At 39.6% G+C, this 20,752-nt stretch overlaps 1 protein-coding gene across 1 annotated transcript; it reads left to right on the forward strand.

Moving 5' to 3' along the window:
* LOC119771434 (carbohydrate sulfotransferase 12-like) lies at positions 1–12,524 on the forward strand. Its single transcript, XM_038267392.1, has 5 exons — positions 1–142; positions 2,947–3,589; positions 6,283–6,435; positions 6,932–7,111; positions 11,795–12,524. Exons 2-5 carry the CDS (start codon positions 3,221–3,223, stop codon positions 12,341–12,343), a joined length of 1,251 nt encoding a protein of 416 aa, XP_038123320.1. The 5' UTR covers positions 1–142; positions 2,947–3,220; the 3' UTR covers positions 12,344–12,524.
* The last annotated feature ends 8,228 nt before the right edge of the window (positions 12,525–20,752 follow it).

The raw sequence follows: 20,752 nt of genomic DNA on the forward strand, positions 1-20,752 counted from the left end.
TCATGTTGCACAAACCTCATGGATGTGAAGTCTCGCGGTGTTTTGCTCCGAGATCCCGCTCCATCTCCCAGGGGAAAAGCAGCGACTCTTACAGAGCGCGGACTCAGCTGATCCAACAAGAGGAGAGGAGCTGGAAAAAAAGGTGAAGACGCTCGATTTTAAATGTCTTTTTCTCCTATTTCATAAAGTTTATAACCTGCTATGTTGGTGCGCATCGCCTCTGGGTAGTAATTTTGCCTCAGCGCTTTGCATTTGTTAGACACCGTTAGGCTGTGGTCGTGGTAAACCGACCGTTAGATGAGAAACTCGCTATTTTTACCTGCCACATCTGCCATAAATTTGGACCTAAATCTATCTGAAACGATAGAAAGGCGAACACCGCGCCTGTTGGGACTCTGTGAGCTCCGGGTGTGAGGCAGCCCGCTGCTTCCCCATCAAAGGCTGCTTTGTGTCCGGCGGTCTGGCTGCTGCGGACAGGACGGAGGGATTTATGGCAGCGGAGCGGCCAGCCCAGGCTGCTGATCAGGCTGCGACCTGGTGGCAAATTAAATCAATTTAAAGCTGACTGTCACAACCTAAAACTTTAATCTTTTTGAAAACTGTGGTCAAAAAATAAATTAATCTGATACCAGGTATATTAAAATACATAAATTACTATATAACTGAATATTTATAGTAGCATATACACTAATTATTGTGTTTCTTTCTTTCATTCTTCTGTCTCAGTCATTCAATTTCTGCTATATTCTGTCCTTTCTGGATTGTTTTTTGCTATTAAAACTCTATTTAATCTTTTAATTTTTTTTTTGCTCCCATTAAAATGATTGGAACCCTTCAAAGATCCTGCTAAAAAGTCATCTTTCTTTCCATCTTACCTATTTCAGATGCTATTCAACGTTTTCACAGCCCTCTGCTATTATTGCATAACTCAGCTCTTTGAAATAGTTTTTCCACAACGTCTTCCTCTGTTTCTGTTATTATAGGGATTGCCCTGCTCTATTCATTGGATTTTACACACATGCTTCAGCTTGATTCTACTTTCTTAGGAATGCAGGATCTCTGCTTTCTGCTAATTATGTGAACAAGCAGTTTTTTGGGGGTTTTTTGTGTGTAGATTTAATAGATTTCAACAAGTTTTATTGCTATGGAAATCTGCATGACTATTTTTTTAGGAAAGCCATCAAGCATCTGGTTTAGCAAATTCATAACATTTCAGCATGTTTCTGCTAGGTTACAGATTCAGCGTACAACATTCACACCCATCTTCTCAGGAAACATATTTTTCTAGTTGAAAAATGTAATCAACATTGGCTATTAAATAAAAAAAAATGTGCTGCAGGTTTAATGGAGGAGGAAGTGGTTGAATAAAACGGAGAATAAAGGGAATACGGATTTAATCCCGTTTTATGCACCAAGAAATATGTCCTCAACTTTTAGCTTTATTTTTTTACTTTTCAAAACAATTGCATTAATGAAAGTAGTTCTGAGACAATTAATCAGATTAATCGATTATTGAAATTATTAATTATTAGATTATTGAAATAATCGTCAACTAATTTAGCAATCAGTTAATCATTAACTGGAGTAAAGAGACTGTAAGACATGCCTTTAGGTGACAGTACAACCCAATTAAAGCAGTAATTATATAAAAATTGTAAAGAAATATATAAATATTTAGCATTTAAGATATAAAAAAACCTTTTCGTCTGTCAATGTGCTCTATCCAGAACTCCTCAAGTGGAAAAGTTGTAGTTTCACCTGGTATAATTTAGTAAAAAATCTTCTTTAAGGAACCTTTGGCTATCTGATTATTAATCAATTAATTGAAAAAATAATTGACAGATTAATTCATTTGCTAAATAATCATTAGTTGCAGCCCTAAATGAAAGAACAATTTTCTTCATACATATAGAGGCTAAAAATGATTATTGAGTTTTTAAAACCAAGTAATTGATGCATGACTAAATGAATATGTGCTAACTACTAGTTCTAACTTAAATCTGCTTTACTTTGCATTAGATATGCCCTGTTTATTATTGCTGACGGCGAGGATAAATACAACATGATGTGTGTTGACATAGAGCAACATATATGATGGTTTCTGTAGGGAGGAAGAGGAGAGCTGTCTGCTGCCTCCTGAGAGATGTTTCCATGTCAGTGGTTTCCTCTTACCCTTAGGGACGCATGGAGTCTGATCCATGACATCCCAAGTTTAAATGTGAGCTGAAACAGAAAAAATGACGCTCCTTGACATTTGATCCAAGCAGGAAAGAGAAGCGTTGACCGGAGCTCGATTATTCCTGAGAAGCAGGAAATGTGGCTGTGGGAAGTTCTAGATAGGACAGACACGGCATCCATCTCTGAGCCTTCCGAGCTGATTAGTGCACACAGTGAGCATCTGTGTTCCCCCCTCATACAGCAGGCACTGCGGTCGGGCTCTGAAGCGTTTTATAAGCGACCTCCTTCAAAGGTGGCTCACACTGGCACTTTTATTATCAGAGGAGGGCGTGGTACTTTGAGTAAACACTGCTGTGGCTGCAAAGTGTTGCTCTTTGCTGTGCTGAGATCTAAAAATATTTGACAAGCATTTGTGATTTCACTGCTGGCAGCGGGAAGGGGGAAAAATGCTAAATTAAGCTCATGCTTTGCCATAAATTAAGTGTCACTCTTCACTGAAACTTTGCATCAGAACCCAATGACTTATATATATAACTCATATATATATATATATATATATATATATATATATATATATATATATATATATATATATATGATTTTTTGGGGGGAGGGTGGATAACTGATTTGTCATACACAGCCAGTTTGGCTTTTCCTCTATATGTATAAATATACAGATCATATTTCAAGATTTGCATTTATTTATAATACATTTAAGTTTGAAAAAAAAAAATGAAATCTGCTTTTCTTCTGTCTGTTTTTCTGCAGGAATGTAGCACAAATGCATGACTGGCCCGGCCTCTCGCAGTCATGCTTTGCCTGATCCGACTAGAGAGGCTTCTGAAGCGACCGGGTCCATAAACACACTCAGATGGAGCTTCTGTTTTCCTTTTAACCTCGTAGTGGACTCAAACCTCCGATCGATGCAGAGGAAAAGGACCTTGGTATCTGTTTTAATCAGCTGCCATGGCGATGCTCTGTAGACACCCTGCAAAATCATAAGTCTGTTGCTATGGTGACTCTATAGCCAGCAGCTGTCACCATGGGAACATCCAGGATGTTCCACATTTTTGTGGCCCTGGGCTCGGCTTTTATGATCCTCCTCATCATCATCTACTGGGATGATGTGGGAGCCTCTCACCTGTATCTGTACACGCCGGTATCCCCGGGCCCCAAGGTCCCTCACCCACCCCCGCAGCCAAGGCCCCACACCACCAGGACACCGTCCTTCCTGTCCGACATAGACGCCTTCGTCAACCAGTTCCTGGAGCCGGGAACCGGGGAGCCCACCGACACGGTGCCGGTTGACTCCAGCAGCAACCAGTCTGAGAAGTCGGAGGAGCGCTACATCCCCCGGAGGGAGTGGAAGATTCACCTGACTCCAGTGGCAGCAGAGCTCAGAGAGCGGCAGGTGAGCTGGTCTGGTACCAGTCAGTGTTATCAGACAGTCTTCGTTGGTTCAGATATGGAGAATTTAAATCTCTTGACCTAATTATGGAGGTCCAAGGGGAAGATATCTGTTTACCTGCATCTACCTCTCCAACATTAATGGACATATTGTTTATATAACTTAGAATTATTGAACATTGTGTTTAATTATTTGCAGAAACTTTCTGCTGTCAGGCTCACAGAATAAATATGTCTCCCCCCGTCAAGGTTAATGCTCCCTATTAGGGCTGCAACAACGAATCGATAAAATCGATAAAAATCGACTTTTAAAAGCGTTGGCAACGAATTTAATCATCGATTAGTTGTGTCGCGCGATTAATGCGTCATCCGCCGCCGCCGTCATCCCGGGGAAGCAAAAGAAATATGGCGGAGCGAGTCAGCGCCGCAGTTGCAGTGTTGCCAACTCAGCGACTTTTCAGACCCCTCCAGCGACTATTTAAAAAAAAAAGCGACTAGCGACAAATCTGGCGACTTTTTACGGTGTCACTGGCGGCTTTTGGAGACTCTTACGTGAAAGCATGTATCGTTCCTACTCTTGTCCTCCAGCGGCAGCTGCTGCCGTGGGGCACCTCCCCCATCCCAACGCCTTTCTCCCTCTCCCACAGGAATCCCTCTCAGCGCTGCAGTCCGAGCCGCAGGATTTTAGTGAGGAGTTTACCCTCAGCGTCCAGACTGCAAATGAAGCGCGCATGCCCCGGGATTGACGGCGCAAATTGATCACAATAATTAAAACAGCCTGCGCTTTGTAAAGTGAAAAAAGTCGTAACATGCGACTTTTGTAAAAACAAATGAACATGGCACGGAAGCACCACTGTTATGACGCAGCACCTGAAAAGAAAACAGGTTGGAGCCTTCAATGGCAGTGAAGATAGCTGATCAGAAGGATGAGTAACCATGTTTGTTTGGTTTTAAAGTGGGGAAACGTAACGTTAGTTTCTCAGGTAGCTCATCTGATGCTTTCCTTACCGTGTTAGTAGGTTACAGACAGTGATAAGGTTGGCTACTTATTTTACTTTTAATTTCATTTGAATTAGCTTAAGCAGCGTTTATATTTTCTTTATAAATAAATTAAATTGCAAATTATGAGGGCAAGGCTTTTAAAGTTTAAATCTTCTGGCAAAGATAAAGTAAAGAAGATCCTGCAATTTATGGAAGTAAAGCAGAATAAAATCCAGCAAGATCAGTAATATGTCAATTAATTAAATGTAAATATCTGTCTTTGGAGGATGTGTTTTTTAGCACCCCTAGTTCTCTAATTTTTATTCCAAATACAATTTATAATTTGAATCACAGGGCTATTTTTATCTCTATGGTTCAGTATTTTCTCTAGTAGCAACTTTAACTGCTATACTTTCCTGTCTTAAAAGGCAGAACTCTTCTAGTCTAAAAAAACCTCATTTGTTGAAATGGGGGGGGCCTATTGTTTGAACCCCTTAGGGGCTTTTAAAACAAAAATGTCTTTTTTTGCGCTTTATGAAACAAAGTACCCTATATTTTGTGGATGTACAGCTACATTTCTCATGTAAGTTTGCGTAGTTTTAAAACAAACATTTATTTTTCATATTGCACCAGTACAGTTAATGAGAAACCTGTACTTGTGGGCTTGTTTGTTCTGTCTAAAATGTTTATTTTGGAATAAAGAGGTTAATATAAAAAAAATATTTTGTGTCCGATTAATCGATTAATCGAAAAAATAATCGGCCGATTCATCGATTTTCAAAATAATCGTTAGTTGCAGCCCTACTCCCTATTGATAAAATACTCATTTCTCACTAATTGCTTTTTGCTGCAGTAATTAACTGTGGTACATTTTTTTTAGGGACAATCATCCAGAAAATAATCTATGGATGTTTCTGTTTAATATATTTTTCAAGGAAAAGTTGAGATTTCCCTGCTTGGCTTTGTTTAAAGACCTATGCAGGGCTTGATGTTAACCATCGCCTGATCGCCCGGGGCAAGTAGTTTTTATTGTCGGGAGGGTACATGCAAGTGCAATGATCGCAAAAAAAATTATTTATCACTCAAAATTACTTTAATAACACCGACATTCACTGAAAACGACCCACAAGCATTGCCGGCGCCATCTTTGTTGTTTTGTACACATTCTCGTGTGATTTTCCGCTAAATGGCGTGATTTTTCTCTCCTTGGGGAGAGAATTCTACAGAGCAGCAGCTAGATGATGAATTTTTTCTGTACTATAATACATGCTAGATTAAAAATGATCAGTCAGGGATTAGGAAAATAATAATAATAACTGTATGTGCACAGTGTAAATATTTCTATCATATGGCAGCCTTATGTACAGTGATGCAGGTCATGCATTAAAAATGTTTATTAAATTTTTCTCTTAGACATTGGAGTGGTGCATTTAAATGTTATAGAGCTAAACATGTTAAATTGGTGAGTAGTAGTAGTACACACCAGGAACCTGTAAACTTACTGAATTACAAAAAAACATTTACAAAACAAACATATATATACAAACATGAATATTAGGAACTATATTTATCAAACATTATACTGGGCAAGTAAAAATTGTTTCTGGGCTAATGAAATGTGAAAGTCGGGCAAGTGGTACAAATCCTTAACGTCAACCCCTGCTATGATGATGATGATAATGGCTATTTTTGTATTTTCCCAAATGAAATAACCAGGAGAAGAGGCGAAGGTTGCTTCAGGAGCTTTGCGCCAACGACAGCGTGGTGTTCCCGGGCAAAAACCGTTCGTTTGACGACATTCCCAACAAGGAGTTGGATCATCTTATCGTGGATGACAGACATGGCATTATCTACTGCTACGTTCCCAAGGTTTGCAGCCTTTTTTTTTTACACTTTTTGGACATTTTTTTTTGTTTCATCATTATTTAGTTGAACTTCCTGTAATATGGAAACACTAATTATTTTAATCTGTTAAGAACCTAATAAATGGTTACATTTTTCTTTACAAACAGACATTTTAAAAGACAGGGTGTGCATCACGTTAAGCACCATTTAATCTAGTAACTCGAGCTAAAATTCAGTTAATTAAAATTCATTATTACTGATATGTAGCGTAGCATCTCCAGACCTCCTGCGTAACATTAACGCACAGCCTACTGTGTATATAGTACATAGCTATATACTATATATAGTATATTGTATGAATTATATTGTATATAACTATAGATCCTGTATTCTGCATATAAATCTAATTTGTCTGCACCAACAACACCATGTCAAATACCCTGTAAGTGAAAACCTACTTGGCAACATTCTGATTCTGATCGGGTGGTTGGGTTTCTCTCCTTTAATCTTCTGACTTCAGGTAGCCTGCAGTAACTGGAAGCGCATCATGATCGTCCTCAGTGAGAGCCTGCAGCAGGAGGGCGCTCCTCAGAGAGACCCTCTGGCCATCCCCAGGGATCTGGTCCACAACACCAGCATGCACTTTACCTTTAATAAGTTCTGGAAGCGCTACGGCAAGTTTGCAAAGCATCTCATGAAGGTCTGCTCTGGAAAATACTGCTAACCTAACTCTAAACAAGCATAACCATATTTGCAGGGTTATAATCACATTGAGGTTAAATGTGCTGCTTGTTTTATGTTGAGCTACTCAACTGTTTATTGCATATAAAACAATAGCTTAAAATAAAATGTTATAATAAAGTATGTAATTACTGTATATTTGATGTATTTTATTGAAATGTATTTTAACACCAACATTATGATTTAATGAAATTTAAGTTTAATACCTGCTAAAAAGCTTATTTTTAAAAGTTCCTGAAAAACAAGACTAATCCGAACTCAGATTTAGTTATTTGTGCATTTTATAAAGAAAGAAGTAGCTTGGAGACACAGCAAACAGAGATCCTAAAAGCACTCAGCAGTGAACTCAGTCTACCTGTGATTCACTCTATCAAAGATGATTCTATATTAGCATGATGGCAGAGTTTGTTTTATAATAAGATAATGAAATATACATTTTGGATAGAATATAGTTAATTATTTGATCCAATTAAAGTTTTAAACCAACACTCCTGAGATCGAGAGAAGTAAATTTTCCCTCATCACCAGACCATCCTTTCACCCCTCAACCAAAAGGCTTTTAAAATGTGGGAAACGGCTGTATCTACTTCTATAAGTTAAGCTTGTTTATCTGATCCACAGTGACTCTTTCTGCCCACTGCCAGCCACCACAGGAGAATAATTATCTTCCTTCTTTCTTTAATATGCCAACTTTCTTTTGTGACAACTCTAATTATCATCACTGATAGCCAATAAAACATGGATGAGGGCCACTACCACACAAGCTCTTCTTTGATTGGTCATAGCGTTGAGCCTGTGTTGCCTTCACTGGAGCTGGGAAACCTCATCTCATTTGATATCGTAGGGCAGCTCAGTTAATTTCTTATTCCCCAGCTACAGCCGGGAATGCCCAGACCAGGCGATACCACTGATTTTTTACCATGTTAAAAAGCAGGAATGTGCTGTAAATAATCTTCATGTACTGCTTATGCTTCTATAGAAGTATTTTATGAAAGAGGTTGCATAAAATATCAGGGCTTTAAAAAGAAGGTAAAAGATCATAAACTTTTAACCAATCTGATGGTTCAATAACCGGGATAATGGAATAAAAACAATAAATTCTATGTTGCTCTGTTCACATGTTGGTTTATCCCATAAATTAAGAGGAAAATGAGTTTTGAATTGAAAGGTTGTATATTTTGGTGATATGGTTTTTGATTAAAATGGGTTTATTTGCAATTAATTAATCACATACCCTGTAATTAACTCAATGTAAACATTTTATGCACATATATGAACATTTATGTGAGCAGTTTATAGTCTGTGCACTCTTCTTAATAATTATCCATTAATTAATATAGCTCACGGTTGTCTAATTATTTCAATAATTGACTAATTCTATTAAAGGATTTATCCCTGATCCTGCTCCAATTTAAACCGTGAATAAGAAGGACAGTTTCGTTAAAACGGTTAGCTCCACCCCAGCAGGTTTTCCCTCCCTCCTTCTTTTCTCTTGGTCATGACATACGCCATTCCACTTGTCTAAGAACAACAAATAAAAGGGAACTAAAGCAGAGCGTTATATAATGCAGTGATTAAAAGTTACCGCTTTAGCAGTAATGCAGCCAGTTTTGAGTCCAAATTGGTCCCCAGAGTTCCCCAACTTTAGTACTATGTGCCAAGATTTAAAAGGGATTTGTTTCTTTTCTGCTTCCTGTTCAGTCCTTCTTCTCTTCATCTGCTGTGTTTGCAGCGACGGGTAGAGGAGGTAATGCTGCCTTTTGCTGGTGCTTGTGCAGCCATGTTGTGTTTACATGCCCTATGCTGCACAAAGAGCTGCTGCTTAGCAAAAGCTCTGCCATTTTTTTGTGTCCTTGGCAGAGAAAAGCCATGCAGTTTATTATAAGTTCCTGCTTATTCTGGCTGCAACTAATGATTTGATTAATTATTGATTTGATTAATAATCAGATAGCCAAAGTTTCCTTTAATAAGATATTTTACTCCACCCCCACCCTCACTGCAGCCACCTCTCCTCCTTCCCTCTACACACCTCCCTCCAGACATCACAACACCCCCCTCCCCCTCCCCCACCTCAACACAATCCCCGCCTCACATCACAACGGATCAGGTCAGAGGACAGCTGAGGAAGCTCCGGCCCAGGAAAGCAGCAGGCCCAGACAGAGTGTGCCCTAGAGTACTCAAGACCTGCGCTGCAGAACTGGGGGAGCCAGTACAACGGATCTTCAACCTTAGCCTGCAGCTAGGGAGAGTGCCCACCCTCTGGAAGACATCCTGCATCGTGCCGGTACCAAAGAAGAGCAGGCCCAACGAGCTGAATGACTTCCGACCGGTGGCACTCACTTCACACCTGATGAAGACGTTGGAGCGGCTCTTCCTCGGCCTTCTCGGACCCCAGGTGCAACACGCCCAGGACCGCCTGCAGTTCGCATACCAGCCAGGTGTTGGTGTGGAGGATGCTATCCTCTACATGTTACATCGAGTCCACTCCCATCTGGATAAGGGAAGTGGCACTGTGAGGATTCTATTTTTGGACTTCTCCAGCGCCTTTAATACCATCCAGCCCCCCTTGCTCCATGACAAATTGAGTAAGATGGGTGTGGACCCCCACCTGGTGCACTGGATTTCGGACTACCTCACTGACAGACCACAGTATGTCAGGCTGAAGGACATCACGTCTGACACTGTGGTCAGCAGCACAGGAGCCCCCCAGGGCACAGTGCTAGCCCCTGCTCTCTTCACCCTGTACACCGCGGACTTCTGTTACGATTCGGAGCTGTGTTACATCCAGAAGTACGCCGATGACACAGCCATCGTTGGGTGCATCAGGGATGACAGAGAGGAGGAGTACCGGAGTCTGGTGAGGGACTTCACTGCATGGTGCCACACCAATCACCTACAGCTCAACACCTCTAAGACGAAGGAGCTGGTCATCGACTTTGGGAGGTCCAGACCAAGACCACAACCAGTTCTGTTAGGGGGAGCTGAGGTGGAGGTTGTGGACTCCTACAAATACCTCGGGCTGTGGCTGGACAATAAACTGGACTGGACAACACACACCAGCCACCTGTATGGCAAGACACAGAGTAGGATGTACTTCCTCAGGAGGCTGCGATCTTTTAACATCTGCAGCAAACTGTTGTGGATGTTCTACCAGTCTGTGGTTGCCAGCGTCCTTTTTTACACTGTGGTGTGCTGGGGGGGCAGCACATCTAAGAAGGACACCTCCAGGCTGGATAAACTGATCAGGCGGGCCGGTTCTGTGGTCGGCATGAAACTGGACTCACTGGTGACGGTAGCAGAGAGGAGGACACTGGACAAACTGCTGGACATTATTGACAATGTCAGTCATCCCCTGCACACCGTCATCAGCAACCAGAGGAGCCTGTTCAGTGGGAGGCTGCTCCTTCCCAAATGTAGGACCAACAGACTCAGGAACTCCTTTGTCCCTCATGCCATCAGGCTCTATAACTCCTCTCTGGGGGGGAGTAGGAAATAGAGTTAAGAGAACAGAAGTGAAGGAGTTGTAGATACTTGCTTTGGTTTTTATAATCTGGACACTTTTTTTTTTTATTTTTTTTCCTCAACCATTCAAGTGCAATACACTACATAACTGTTAATTTAAGTCATTGTTTTTTTGCTATAGCCCTCTGTATTTATTTGTCTATCCTCATCCCCCAATACATCTTCCTACACCTTATTTAATTGATTTTATTCTATTTTTCTATTGTATATACTGTGTCTAAACATCCTCTTTTTTTTTTTTTTTTTCTTATATGTGCAATTTTTCCTGCTACTGGAAATACAATTTCCCGAAGGGAGTAATCCCAAGGGATTAATAAAGTCAAGTCTAAGTCTAAGTCCAAATTAAACCAGAAGAAACTAAAACCTTTCCACTTGAGGAGTTTTTGATAGAGCATATTGACAGATGAACATTATTTTTCATCTTAAATGCCAAAAATGTATATATTTTATTACAATTTTGATATAATTATTTGTCTAATTGGGTTGTTCTGTCAACTAAAGGCATGTTTTACAGTCTATACTCCAGTTAATGATTTATCGATTACTAAATTTAGTTTACGATTGTTTCAATAATTGATTAATCCCATTAATTGTTTCAGGCCTCACATTACCTCGTGTATGAAGCATTTATTGAGTGAACCAGACTAAATAAGCGAAATTATTGTAACCATAATGTTGCTCCTTCCCTTGAAGCCAACATTATGCATAACACTGGTTCTAATATTGCATGCTAATAAGGTTCCATTCTTCACCATTTTGGAAAACTTTAGACCAATTTCTGCATTACTTTATTGCTAAAATATGCGAACAGCTTCATTTCAACAGTTTTGTTTGATTTTTGGTCCCTGTTTTTGTTTATTGACAGATGATACTCCATTACTCCTTGCTGCAGATTCTCTTTTTATACACAGACCTGCACCCAAAGGCGTCACTGTGTTAGAAAACGGTTTTAAAAACACTGATCTGCTTTAAAGGCAATAAAACGGCTGATTATTTTACGTTTGCTCTGACCATCAAGGTTTTCTTTCCCTAAACTGTAGCATAATATCCCATTACATGCTTTTTTGCAGTAATTCCTCTGATGAAATGATATCCAATCTGTTTGAATTGCCTTTTGCAGGTGAAGCTGAAGAAGTACACCAAGTTCCTGTTTGTGCGGGACCCTTTTGTACGTCTCATCTCCGCCTATAGGAACAAATTCGAGATGCGCAACGAGGACTTCTACCGCCGCTTCGCACAAGTCATGCTGCGGCGCTACGCCAACCAGCCAACGCCTCCTGCCTCTGTAGACGAGGCCTTCACCCTGGGCGTCCAGCCCTCTTTTTCCCACTTCATCCAGTACCTCCTGGACCCTCAGACGGAGAAGGACATGCCCTTTAATGAGCACTGGCGGCAAGTTTATCGCCTTTGCCATCCGTGCCAGATTCAGTACGACTTTGTGGGCCACTTGGAAACGGCGGAGGAGGACGCCGAGCACCTGCTTCGACTTCTGCGGGTGGATAACGTGGTGGAGTTCCCCACCTCGCAAAGGAACCTCACGGCGAGCAGCTGGGAGACGGACTGGTTCAGCACGGTGCCCATCCAGGCACGGAGGGAACTCTACAAGCTCTATGAGCCTGACTTCAGACTTTTCGGGTACGACAGGCCAGAGTCCCTCCTCAACGAGTGATTCACACCAAGCTAATGCAAACACATAGTTTTGTAGCGATGCAGCACTTCTTTAGAGGTTTTAATCATCTTCATAATCATATCTCTGCTTCACTGAGGTGCAGACGAGCAGGAAACTAAAGGATGAACAATCATGGTGTCATTTCCTCATTAGAAGAAGCATGCAGTTTCAGTAGATTCCGTCTGTTAGGATTTTATGGTATTTACTTTGTGTCGACAATTGTGACTAAATTCACACACTCCGGTAGCATCCTGTTAAAAAAACGACTCACTGAGTTAGTTGGGGTTATAGTTGCACATAATGCAAAGTTGGATTTCTTTGTGTTACTAAATCAGTTTTAATTATTGCTGCACTTTCAATACTGAGCATTTAAAGTTTTCTTTAAGCATGAAAAGGAATGTTAATGTAGAAACAGACTCTTAGAAGCTGAGAGCAGCTGAGACACGTCCTGTTTTATCTCATATCCACATATAATGGGTCTATTTTCATATGATGGGATATGTGAAGGTTCAAAAATATGTGCTTTGTTGGCCAAAATGTAGCGTCTGCGTAAGGAAGCACAGCAGATTCAGCACATCAGCTGGGAATCTGGGTTTGTCTCGGCTTGTTTTGGAGACAATGAACCAGATTTTCAGCATTTCTATGGGTACTAATGCACAGATGTGCCTCTGCTTGTTTTACAAAAATCTTCTTGAAAGGGAAAACTTGTTTGATTATCGCCATCGCTGTTTCATCTGTCTTTTGTTGTTTCTTTTTTAAAGCACAAACTTTGTTTTTAGATGACTCCGGGCTCAAATCTGGCATAAACTCAAATTTAATTGGCTATTTTTTAAATGTTTTATTGTAATATTTTACTTTACTTCCCTTCTTTAGTGATTGTGGTTTTAGTTTTCACTCTTATTACAAGAGATTATGAGCCCGATTGAAACAAAATTAGTTGGAGTGCCCCCTGCTGGTCAATATGATTTAATGGAGTCACTTGAACACATTTCTTTGCAGCAGATTAAAATTAGATTGAAAAATGTATGGAAGGTCAGACGTGTCAAAAATATTAATGTTTATTACTCAAGTACAAGTATAAATCCTGCTGTTTAAAAACACTTTTGTAGAAGTTAGAGTATCAACTAAAAATAACATTTGTAAAACTACTTAAAGTATAAAAGTAATGAAGGAAAAATGTTAAGGACAGATGCTTTAAACATACTGGTTACTGCACTACCCTATCAAAGAAATATTTTTCTACAATTCTGGATGAGAAATTCCTTATATTTAATTATCTTAGATTTATAACTAATTGTAAAAGTGTTCAATTTAACTTTACATCATCTTGGAAAAACGATTTATTTTGGTTTGTGTTGAACAACAAGTTGGTGCAGTACCGAGTCCAACCACAAATAAATTAATTGTCTGGATAAAACAAATGATTTTGATGTTTAAATGCCAACCTGCCATAACTAAAATGAGCTTAAATGAAACAAAACTTTTATTTTTAAAATGTAACAAGTAGAAAATAGAGATAATTGCAAAATAATGTAAGGAGTAGAAGTAAAAAGTCGTCTAACAAAATAACCACTCCAGTAAATTATAGATAACTAAAATCCCTACTTTAGTAAGATCAGGAAGTATTTGTACTTTGTTACTTGACACCTCTGCAGAAGATTCTATATATAAAAAACTAAATGTGAAAGTTGGAACAGAACATCCTCAGCTGCAAAATGACAGAAATTGCCGCTAAGAGATTTTAATGTTATGACAACATGTAGAAGAAATACTGGATTATCAGCATATTAATGCGGACATTTAAAATACTTAGTTGAAATAAAGCATAAAAAAGCTGAAGATTCTTAATATAGAATATTTGTTACCACACTTCCAATGTTGCCTGAAATGTAGATTTGAGTAAATGTAGCAGAAACATCCATTTTAACAGTTTCTACATGGTCCTGCCTTCAGTCTGTTACTGGCTGTATTTGTTTGGGGGGACGGGGGAGTAAAGTGGTCGTGTTTAAGCCACCTGACCAGCAGTGCTCAGTAAGAGGGGGAGGGGCACAGTTGTATTGCAGTGGAAGTAAATGCCCGTCATTTTTGATGGTGGAAAAATGAGTGGGAACATTTTTATTGGCGGTTGAAGCCTTGTATATGTTGGAACTAACAGGCGAATAGCTGGTAGGTTATTGCTGAGTACACAGTACCGTCGGTTTTCTTTAGTTTCCACAACACGACTCTGCTGTTGGTGCAGGAAATTTTCCCACCAAACTTTGTCATCGCTATTAAAAAGAACATGTAGCAACATTCTTTCAATCAGCTGACCAACAACTGGATGGAATTCAGTCAGTTCAGCCGCTTGCCTGAGACGTTTTTAAAAAGGACTTTAAAGCTGAGAAACAGTCTAATGGTCATTGTGGTTTTCTAACATTAACCGTCATAGCAGTGCCGCCCCAAAACAGGTGGTGCAAACATGTGGAAGACAGCTTTTGGTATGAAAAACAGAGAAGCTCTGTGACTCAAACAGCTGAGCTTCTCTGCAGACTGTAGCAGCGGAGCCATTTTCCTCTGAACCTGGTCATTTAGAACAGGCTGCATTTATTATGTGGTGCATTGAAATGTAGCATTGAGGAAGAAGGAGAACTGCTGCACGGCTGTAAGCTGGTGGAAAAAGAAGGCCGCTCAGTATTTAAGATAGCGTTTAATCGCTGAGGCTGGAGTTTGTATAAAGAAAACGGCTTTAGATACGAAGCATTAGATGATTAAAATGTGAGGAGAAGACAGTGCCTTTGGTTGTTCAAGTTTACACAGCAGAAAAAAATATTTTTATAGGACTTACTTTGTACTAAAAAATCACTGATTCACAAAGAGGAATATTTGATATACTGAAGCTTGTTGAGTTCTCAACTTTAGTTATGGACCAAAAGAGAAAAAAGAAGCTTTTCGGTTTAACTGTTATTGTGGGAATTTGATATAAACTTATGTGTTTGCTTTCTCCCTCATTGTGCTCTCGTTCATGGTGCGTCTTTCCATGCTGGACCTTGATAAACACACAGATATGTTTGTGTTTTTCCTTCCTTTTTTTTTATTTGGATCATTATGCAGAAATGTGTTTGATAAAAAAAAACGATGGAGCCATGTGCTTTCTCTTCATTATATGGTGTATGTGTAAATATACTCCACCTCTGTGTGTTTGTACTGTAAGTCCTGTTGTATTTCAACACGTCTTTTTTTTTTTTTTTTACTTCTTTTTCTATTCATGTTCTTTGTTGTTGTTTCCTACGTAAGATTATGACTTATGGCTTTTTTCTGTCAGCGTGCAAAAAAATAAATAAAAAAAACTGAAGCAGAAATGTTTGCAAGTCAAAAAAGAAACCATCTGTTTATGGTTCAAATAAAACATGTTGACATGAGAGTGTGCTGTTTTATTTACAGTCACTGGACAATTAATTTAAGATGAGAAAAATATTTCTGACCTAATTTTTAACTTGCTTCGAAGTGACACAAAAGGTTGGTGAGGAAAGCTCAGATGTATCACCGATATCTTCACCTTCCATCATTACAATCATCTGTCACATTTTATAAACATACAGAAAAAGCTGCTAACTGATTACATGCTAGTTTTTATTAAAGCTACAGAAAATATTGCAGAAAGACCAAAAGGACAGATTTTTACTGCCCTCTAGTGGTCAGATCCAGGAATTACAACAGTAGGTCAAATCAAAACTTGACTTCTCACAGAAAATTCCCTTTGGTGTCCTGTTTAGACTCTTCCATGCTCTAGTGTCTATATTATACAAAGGATAGCTGGATATAAGTATCAGCATCTTTTAACCCGGAAACATGTTTAACTTTGTGCACCTGGAGGCTTGGTTTTTGTTAATTTGTTTGTTAGTAGAGAAGTACATTGGCCATTAGGTGGGAGAATAACAAGCTCGGCTCAACTGTTACCATAGCAACTGCTCTAATTCCAGATGTGCTTGGAGGTAACTGTTGATCTGCAGTGTAGGCTGTATCCTGACCTCAAATCCAAAATGGAAATAGAGTAAACCACTGGTTACCATGGAGACCCAATCGGGGAACTGGTATCTTTGGCTGTATGGGGTTCCATTTGTGTCAAAAATAAGCAGATGTAAAATGTCTAGATGTTGTGCTGTTGTTGCATATGTGTTGTCTGCATATGTATAAGTTGCACATGTATTTGTTGCATATGTAGATGCTGCATATGTCAATAATGCATATGTCTATGTTGCATATGTAGATGCTGCACATGTCAATAATGCATATGTCTATGTTGCATATGTAGATGCTGCATATGTCTATAATGCATGTCTATGTTGCATATGTAGATGCTGCATATGTCAATAATGCATATGTCTATGTTGCATATGTAGATGCTGCACATGTCAATAATGCATATGTCTATGTTGCATATGTAGATGCTGCATATGTCTATAATGCATGTCTATGTTGCATATGTAGATGCTGCACATGTCAATAATGCATGTCTATGTTGCATATGTAGATGCTGCATATGTCTATAATGCATATGTCTATGTTGCATATGTAGATGCTGCATCGGTTAATGCCTTTGTTCTCAGCCATTGGTTCATGTCGTTAGTTCATGTCGTTGGTCCTTGTCGTTGGTCCTTTGATGCCTGTTCCCCTTTGCCATTACAAAAAATGGAAGTAGATTTTTTTTGTGTTTATTAGAAATTACTGAAAGGCTGTCCTTTCATTATCAATAGCTCCAAAATGTTTAGATTTCGGTGAATCTATTTTAATCTTATTTACTTCAGGCATTAATTAGGAAGGCAAAGGAGGAGGAGGGGTGGGGGGGGGCGCAAGTTCAAAGAGCGACGGGATAATAATGTGGGGGGAGACAGGTAAATTTATAGGCTTAAAACTTTAAAATAACTCCAAGGGACCCTGCATCTATCCTGCGAATAAATGTGTGCTCACACTGGCAGAATTCAAAGTGCTTTAGATGGTATCTAGTGTCTGGATCACCGGGGTTTTCAATCGCGGCTCATCCAACCGAACATTTTTTCCGACACTAGGGGGCGTAATAGGCACGCTGATAATACATATCCTTTGAGGACATTTAAAATTATCAAAACGCCACCAGTAATTCATAAAAAGGTTAACTCAAATAATAGGCCTTCATAGTAATGCATTTTGATGTTTAAAGTGATCAAAATGCCATCCTTTTTTATTCAGAGGCCCTGGGGTATGGAGGACCAGTCCACTCAGCAGCCTTCCACTTCACTTTGATAGCTGATATTTTGATTGCTTGATAAAAATTTACTTTTAAATTTTAAGTTTTAAAAACAAGATAATAGGCAATTCCACTAAAGTTAACACGCAGTACAAAGACATACCATAAATGTACTTCAATAAGTAAAATTATTTCAAAAAGAGAGGTTAGCTACTGCATATTATTCACATTTCCAACTCTCTACCTTTGTAATTTCAGGCTTGGCCAAACTAACTTGTTCACTAATGACACCCTGAACTTAATCATCTTGTGGAAACGGAATGCCTAAGATTGGGGGAGAACATGCAACTATTTTCTGTTGCTTTCTGCTTCGATGGTTTTATAGGAATTCCCACTTTGATCTTTTAGAAAACTGTGATGCTAGTTACCTAGAATACTCTGAAGCGACAATAACATAGGAACAATAATGTCAATGTAATATTGTTAGAATTTACCTTTCATGCCACTGTAGAAAAACTCAGAGCCTTATTTTCTGAACAAATATTTTAACTTTACTTGGGAACAATGTATGTGGAAAACGATTGAGAAACAATTCAAAACTTCTTGTGTAATGATTGCAGCACAGAAACCAAGAGAAAACCAACCCCCCCTAACACCCCCCCCCTCACACACACACACACACACACACACACACACACACACACACACACACACACACACACACACACACACACACACACACACACACACACTCACTCACTCACTCACTCACTCACTCACTCACTCACTCACTCACTCACTCACTCACTCACTCACACACACTCACTCACTCACATTACACAAAACCAAAAGTTGGAGACTGCAGAATGCCTGACTCCATATATTCCACAAAGTTCTCGAATGTTGCATGAATCGGAAGCCTCAAAATAATACTGCATGTGTTGGCTTCAGGATAGCGCCGCCAGGTACTATCTTCCAGTGGGGTGTGCAGAAATTGTATTTGAGGCCTCTGGGGGAAGCCAAGTGGAGGGATTTGTTCCACTCCAGAAACAAAGATCAGTATCTTTTCAAGAGTGACTGCTCTCGAACCATCTAAAAAGTGGAGAAACAATGTTTGATTAGTTTTAAATTTGTATATAAATTTGTATATAACCAAATAATTTTGTGCATCCCAACATACCGCCAACTTCAATAAGCCAGTCCCCTCCAAAAGCTTATGGTCAAGTTTTCACTTCTCCGGGCATTGCTTCCAGGTGGAGAGAAGATGATCTCAAACAGGGTCATCATGTCCTGAACTGTCAACTTGGTATCTCCATAAACAAAGATGGGTCGAAGGATGTCAGGATGGGCCCTCATTGCCTCAGCCACCTTGAGGCAATCCAACCCCTCAATGAGCCTGTCGGGAAAGCACATTTTGACATAAAAGCTCTTAATATTTTGGCTTGCACAACCATGTATCTGTAAAGGCTTGCCCAAAACAAATTTTCACACCCCTAATAGATTTGGACATAAAAATTAACAATACTTCACTTTCCATTAAAAGACCCAGGAAATTAAATACCAGGCATTGCTTTCTTAGGTTGAATCAAAGTCTAGGGCTTTTAAGCTTGATGCATGACAATTAACTGGGGGCCATTTATGTAAAGCAGCCCAATGACGTATAGGGAAGTTGTGAGGAAACATTTATTATCACTCCAGTCAGAAAAGGTCAAGAAAGCAAAGGTCAAATAGACAAAGACGGACTGAGACCTGAATCAGTGTCCTGCTACTCATCCAGACATTAGAGAAAAAGAATGGAGAACTTTTACTTACACATCCTTAGCCCCTTTTACACTAGTCCTACCATATTCCTATCTGTTGGCACCATTCTGTTCACCTCGTCTGTTCCTATTTGGCTGTGACACCATCCTGGGGAGAAATCTCAGCTGTGCTGCTGCCATGAACCCCTTTGTTTATAGATGTTGGAGATTGCTGTTTTTCCAGTGTGGTCCTGTTTCTCTGACTGTGACTGGCTGGATGTGCTCTCTTCATCCTCTGACATGGGACTTGGCTTAGAGCTCGTCTGCCTGGCTGTGTGTTTCCTGGACGGGGCCGCCTTTTGCAGCTGCTTTTTGTGTCTCTGCTTCCGTCTCCTTAAACCCCAGTCGGCTTCAGCAAATAGCCGCTCACACTGAGCCTGGTTCTGCTGGAAGTTTCTTCCTGTTAAAAGGGAGTTTTTCCTCTCCACTGTCGCTAAAAGCATGCTTATTGTGAGGGAAGGGTCAATAAGGTGATGCCTTCAACTGGTTTTCCTTAGAGAGAAAACTTTATATCAATTTTGCCATATGATCTGGTGAACTGTAAACTGCCTTAAGATGACATTTGTTGTGAATTGGTGCTATATAAATAAACTGAAATGTAACTGAATTGAATTCTATTCTGCTGCTGTTGGTATAAATACATTAAAATAAAGCATCTTTGTAAAAGCAGGGACTCCAGTGGTGCAGCAGAGGCTGGGGCAAAGCCAACAGGCTAATCTTTATCCAAAGTTTTCCTCACAGAGCTGTATAGGTTTTTGGATCGCCCATGGCAAGACTGATCAGGGTTCCTTTTTTTTTCAGAGCAATAATACAGAATTTGCTGCCAGATGTTACTTTTATAGAATATACACACAGCACAGAATTTGCTTTCTCTACTCCTCCTGCTGCAAAAGCACAGCCAGCCTAGTTCTGATCTGATTTGTTCTATTAAATACTTTATGCATATTGAAGACGCAATTTAACGGTCTAAGTCTAGAAAGCTGAAGCACCCTCCCCCCAGACATGGTTCACGGTTTGTAAATAACAGTTCATAGTCCACCAACTTAGGTTTAAATTAAGTCAATCTTCAGTAAATTTTCTTTGCACAAGGAAAGTGAAAAGTCAGTTTAATCTTTAGTGCCAACATATCAGCCAAATTACAGAACTGGCAAAATGAAGAGTGTAAGCTCTAGTTCCATGTAAAGCACGCGTAAATGCTACCATTAGTAAGTTCAATGTATTGTGTCCCTACCCAAACATTAAAAGACATTTGTATTACACAGTAGTTGTCTGTTGACAACCCAGTCTGTATGTCGCACTACTGTATAATGACTGTTAGATAAAAAATTCAAAACCCAAAAACAAACACAAGCCAATATTTTGTTAACAGTGAATTTCTGTTGACACCTAATCTTCAGTACATGGGAT

This window comes from Cyprinodon tularosa, unplaced genomic scaffold, assembly GCF_016077235.1.
Source record: "Cyprinodon tularosa strain WSP-4 unplaced genomic scaffold, ASM1607723v1 ctg118, whole genome shotgun sequence".
Taxonomy (NCBI): Eukaryota; Metazoa; Chordata; class Actinopteri; order Cyprinodontiformes; family Cyprinodontidae; genus Cyprinodon; species Cyprinodon tularosa.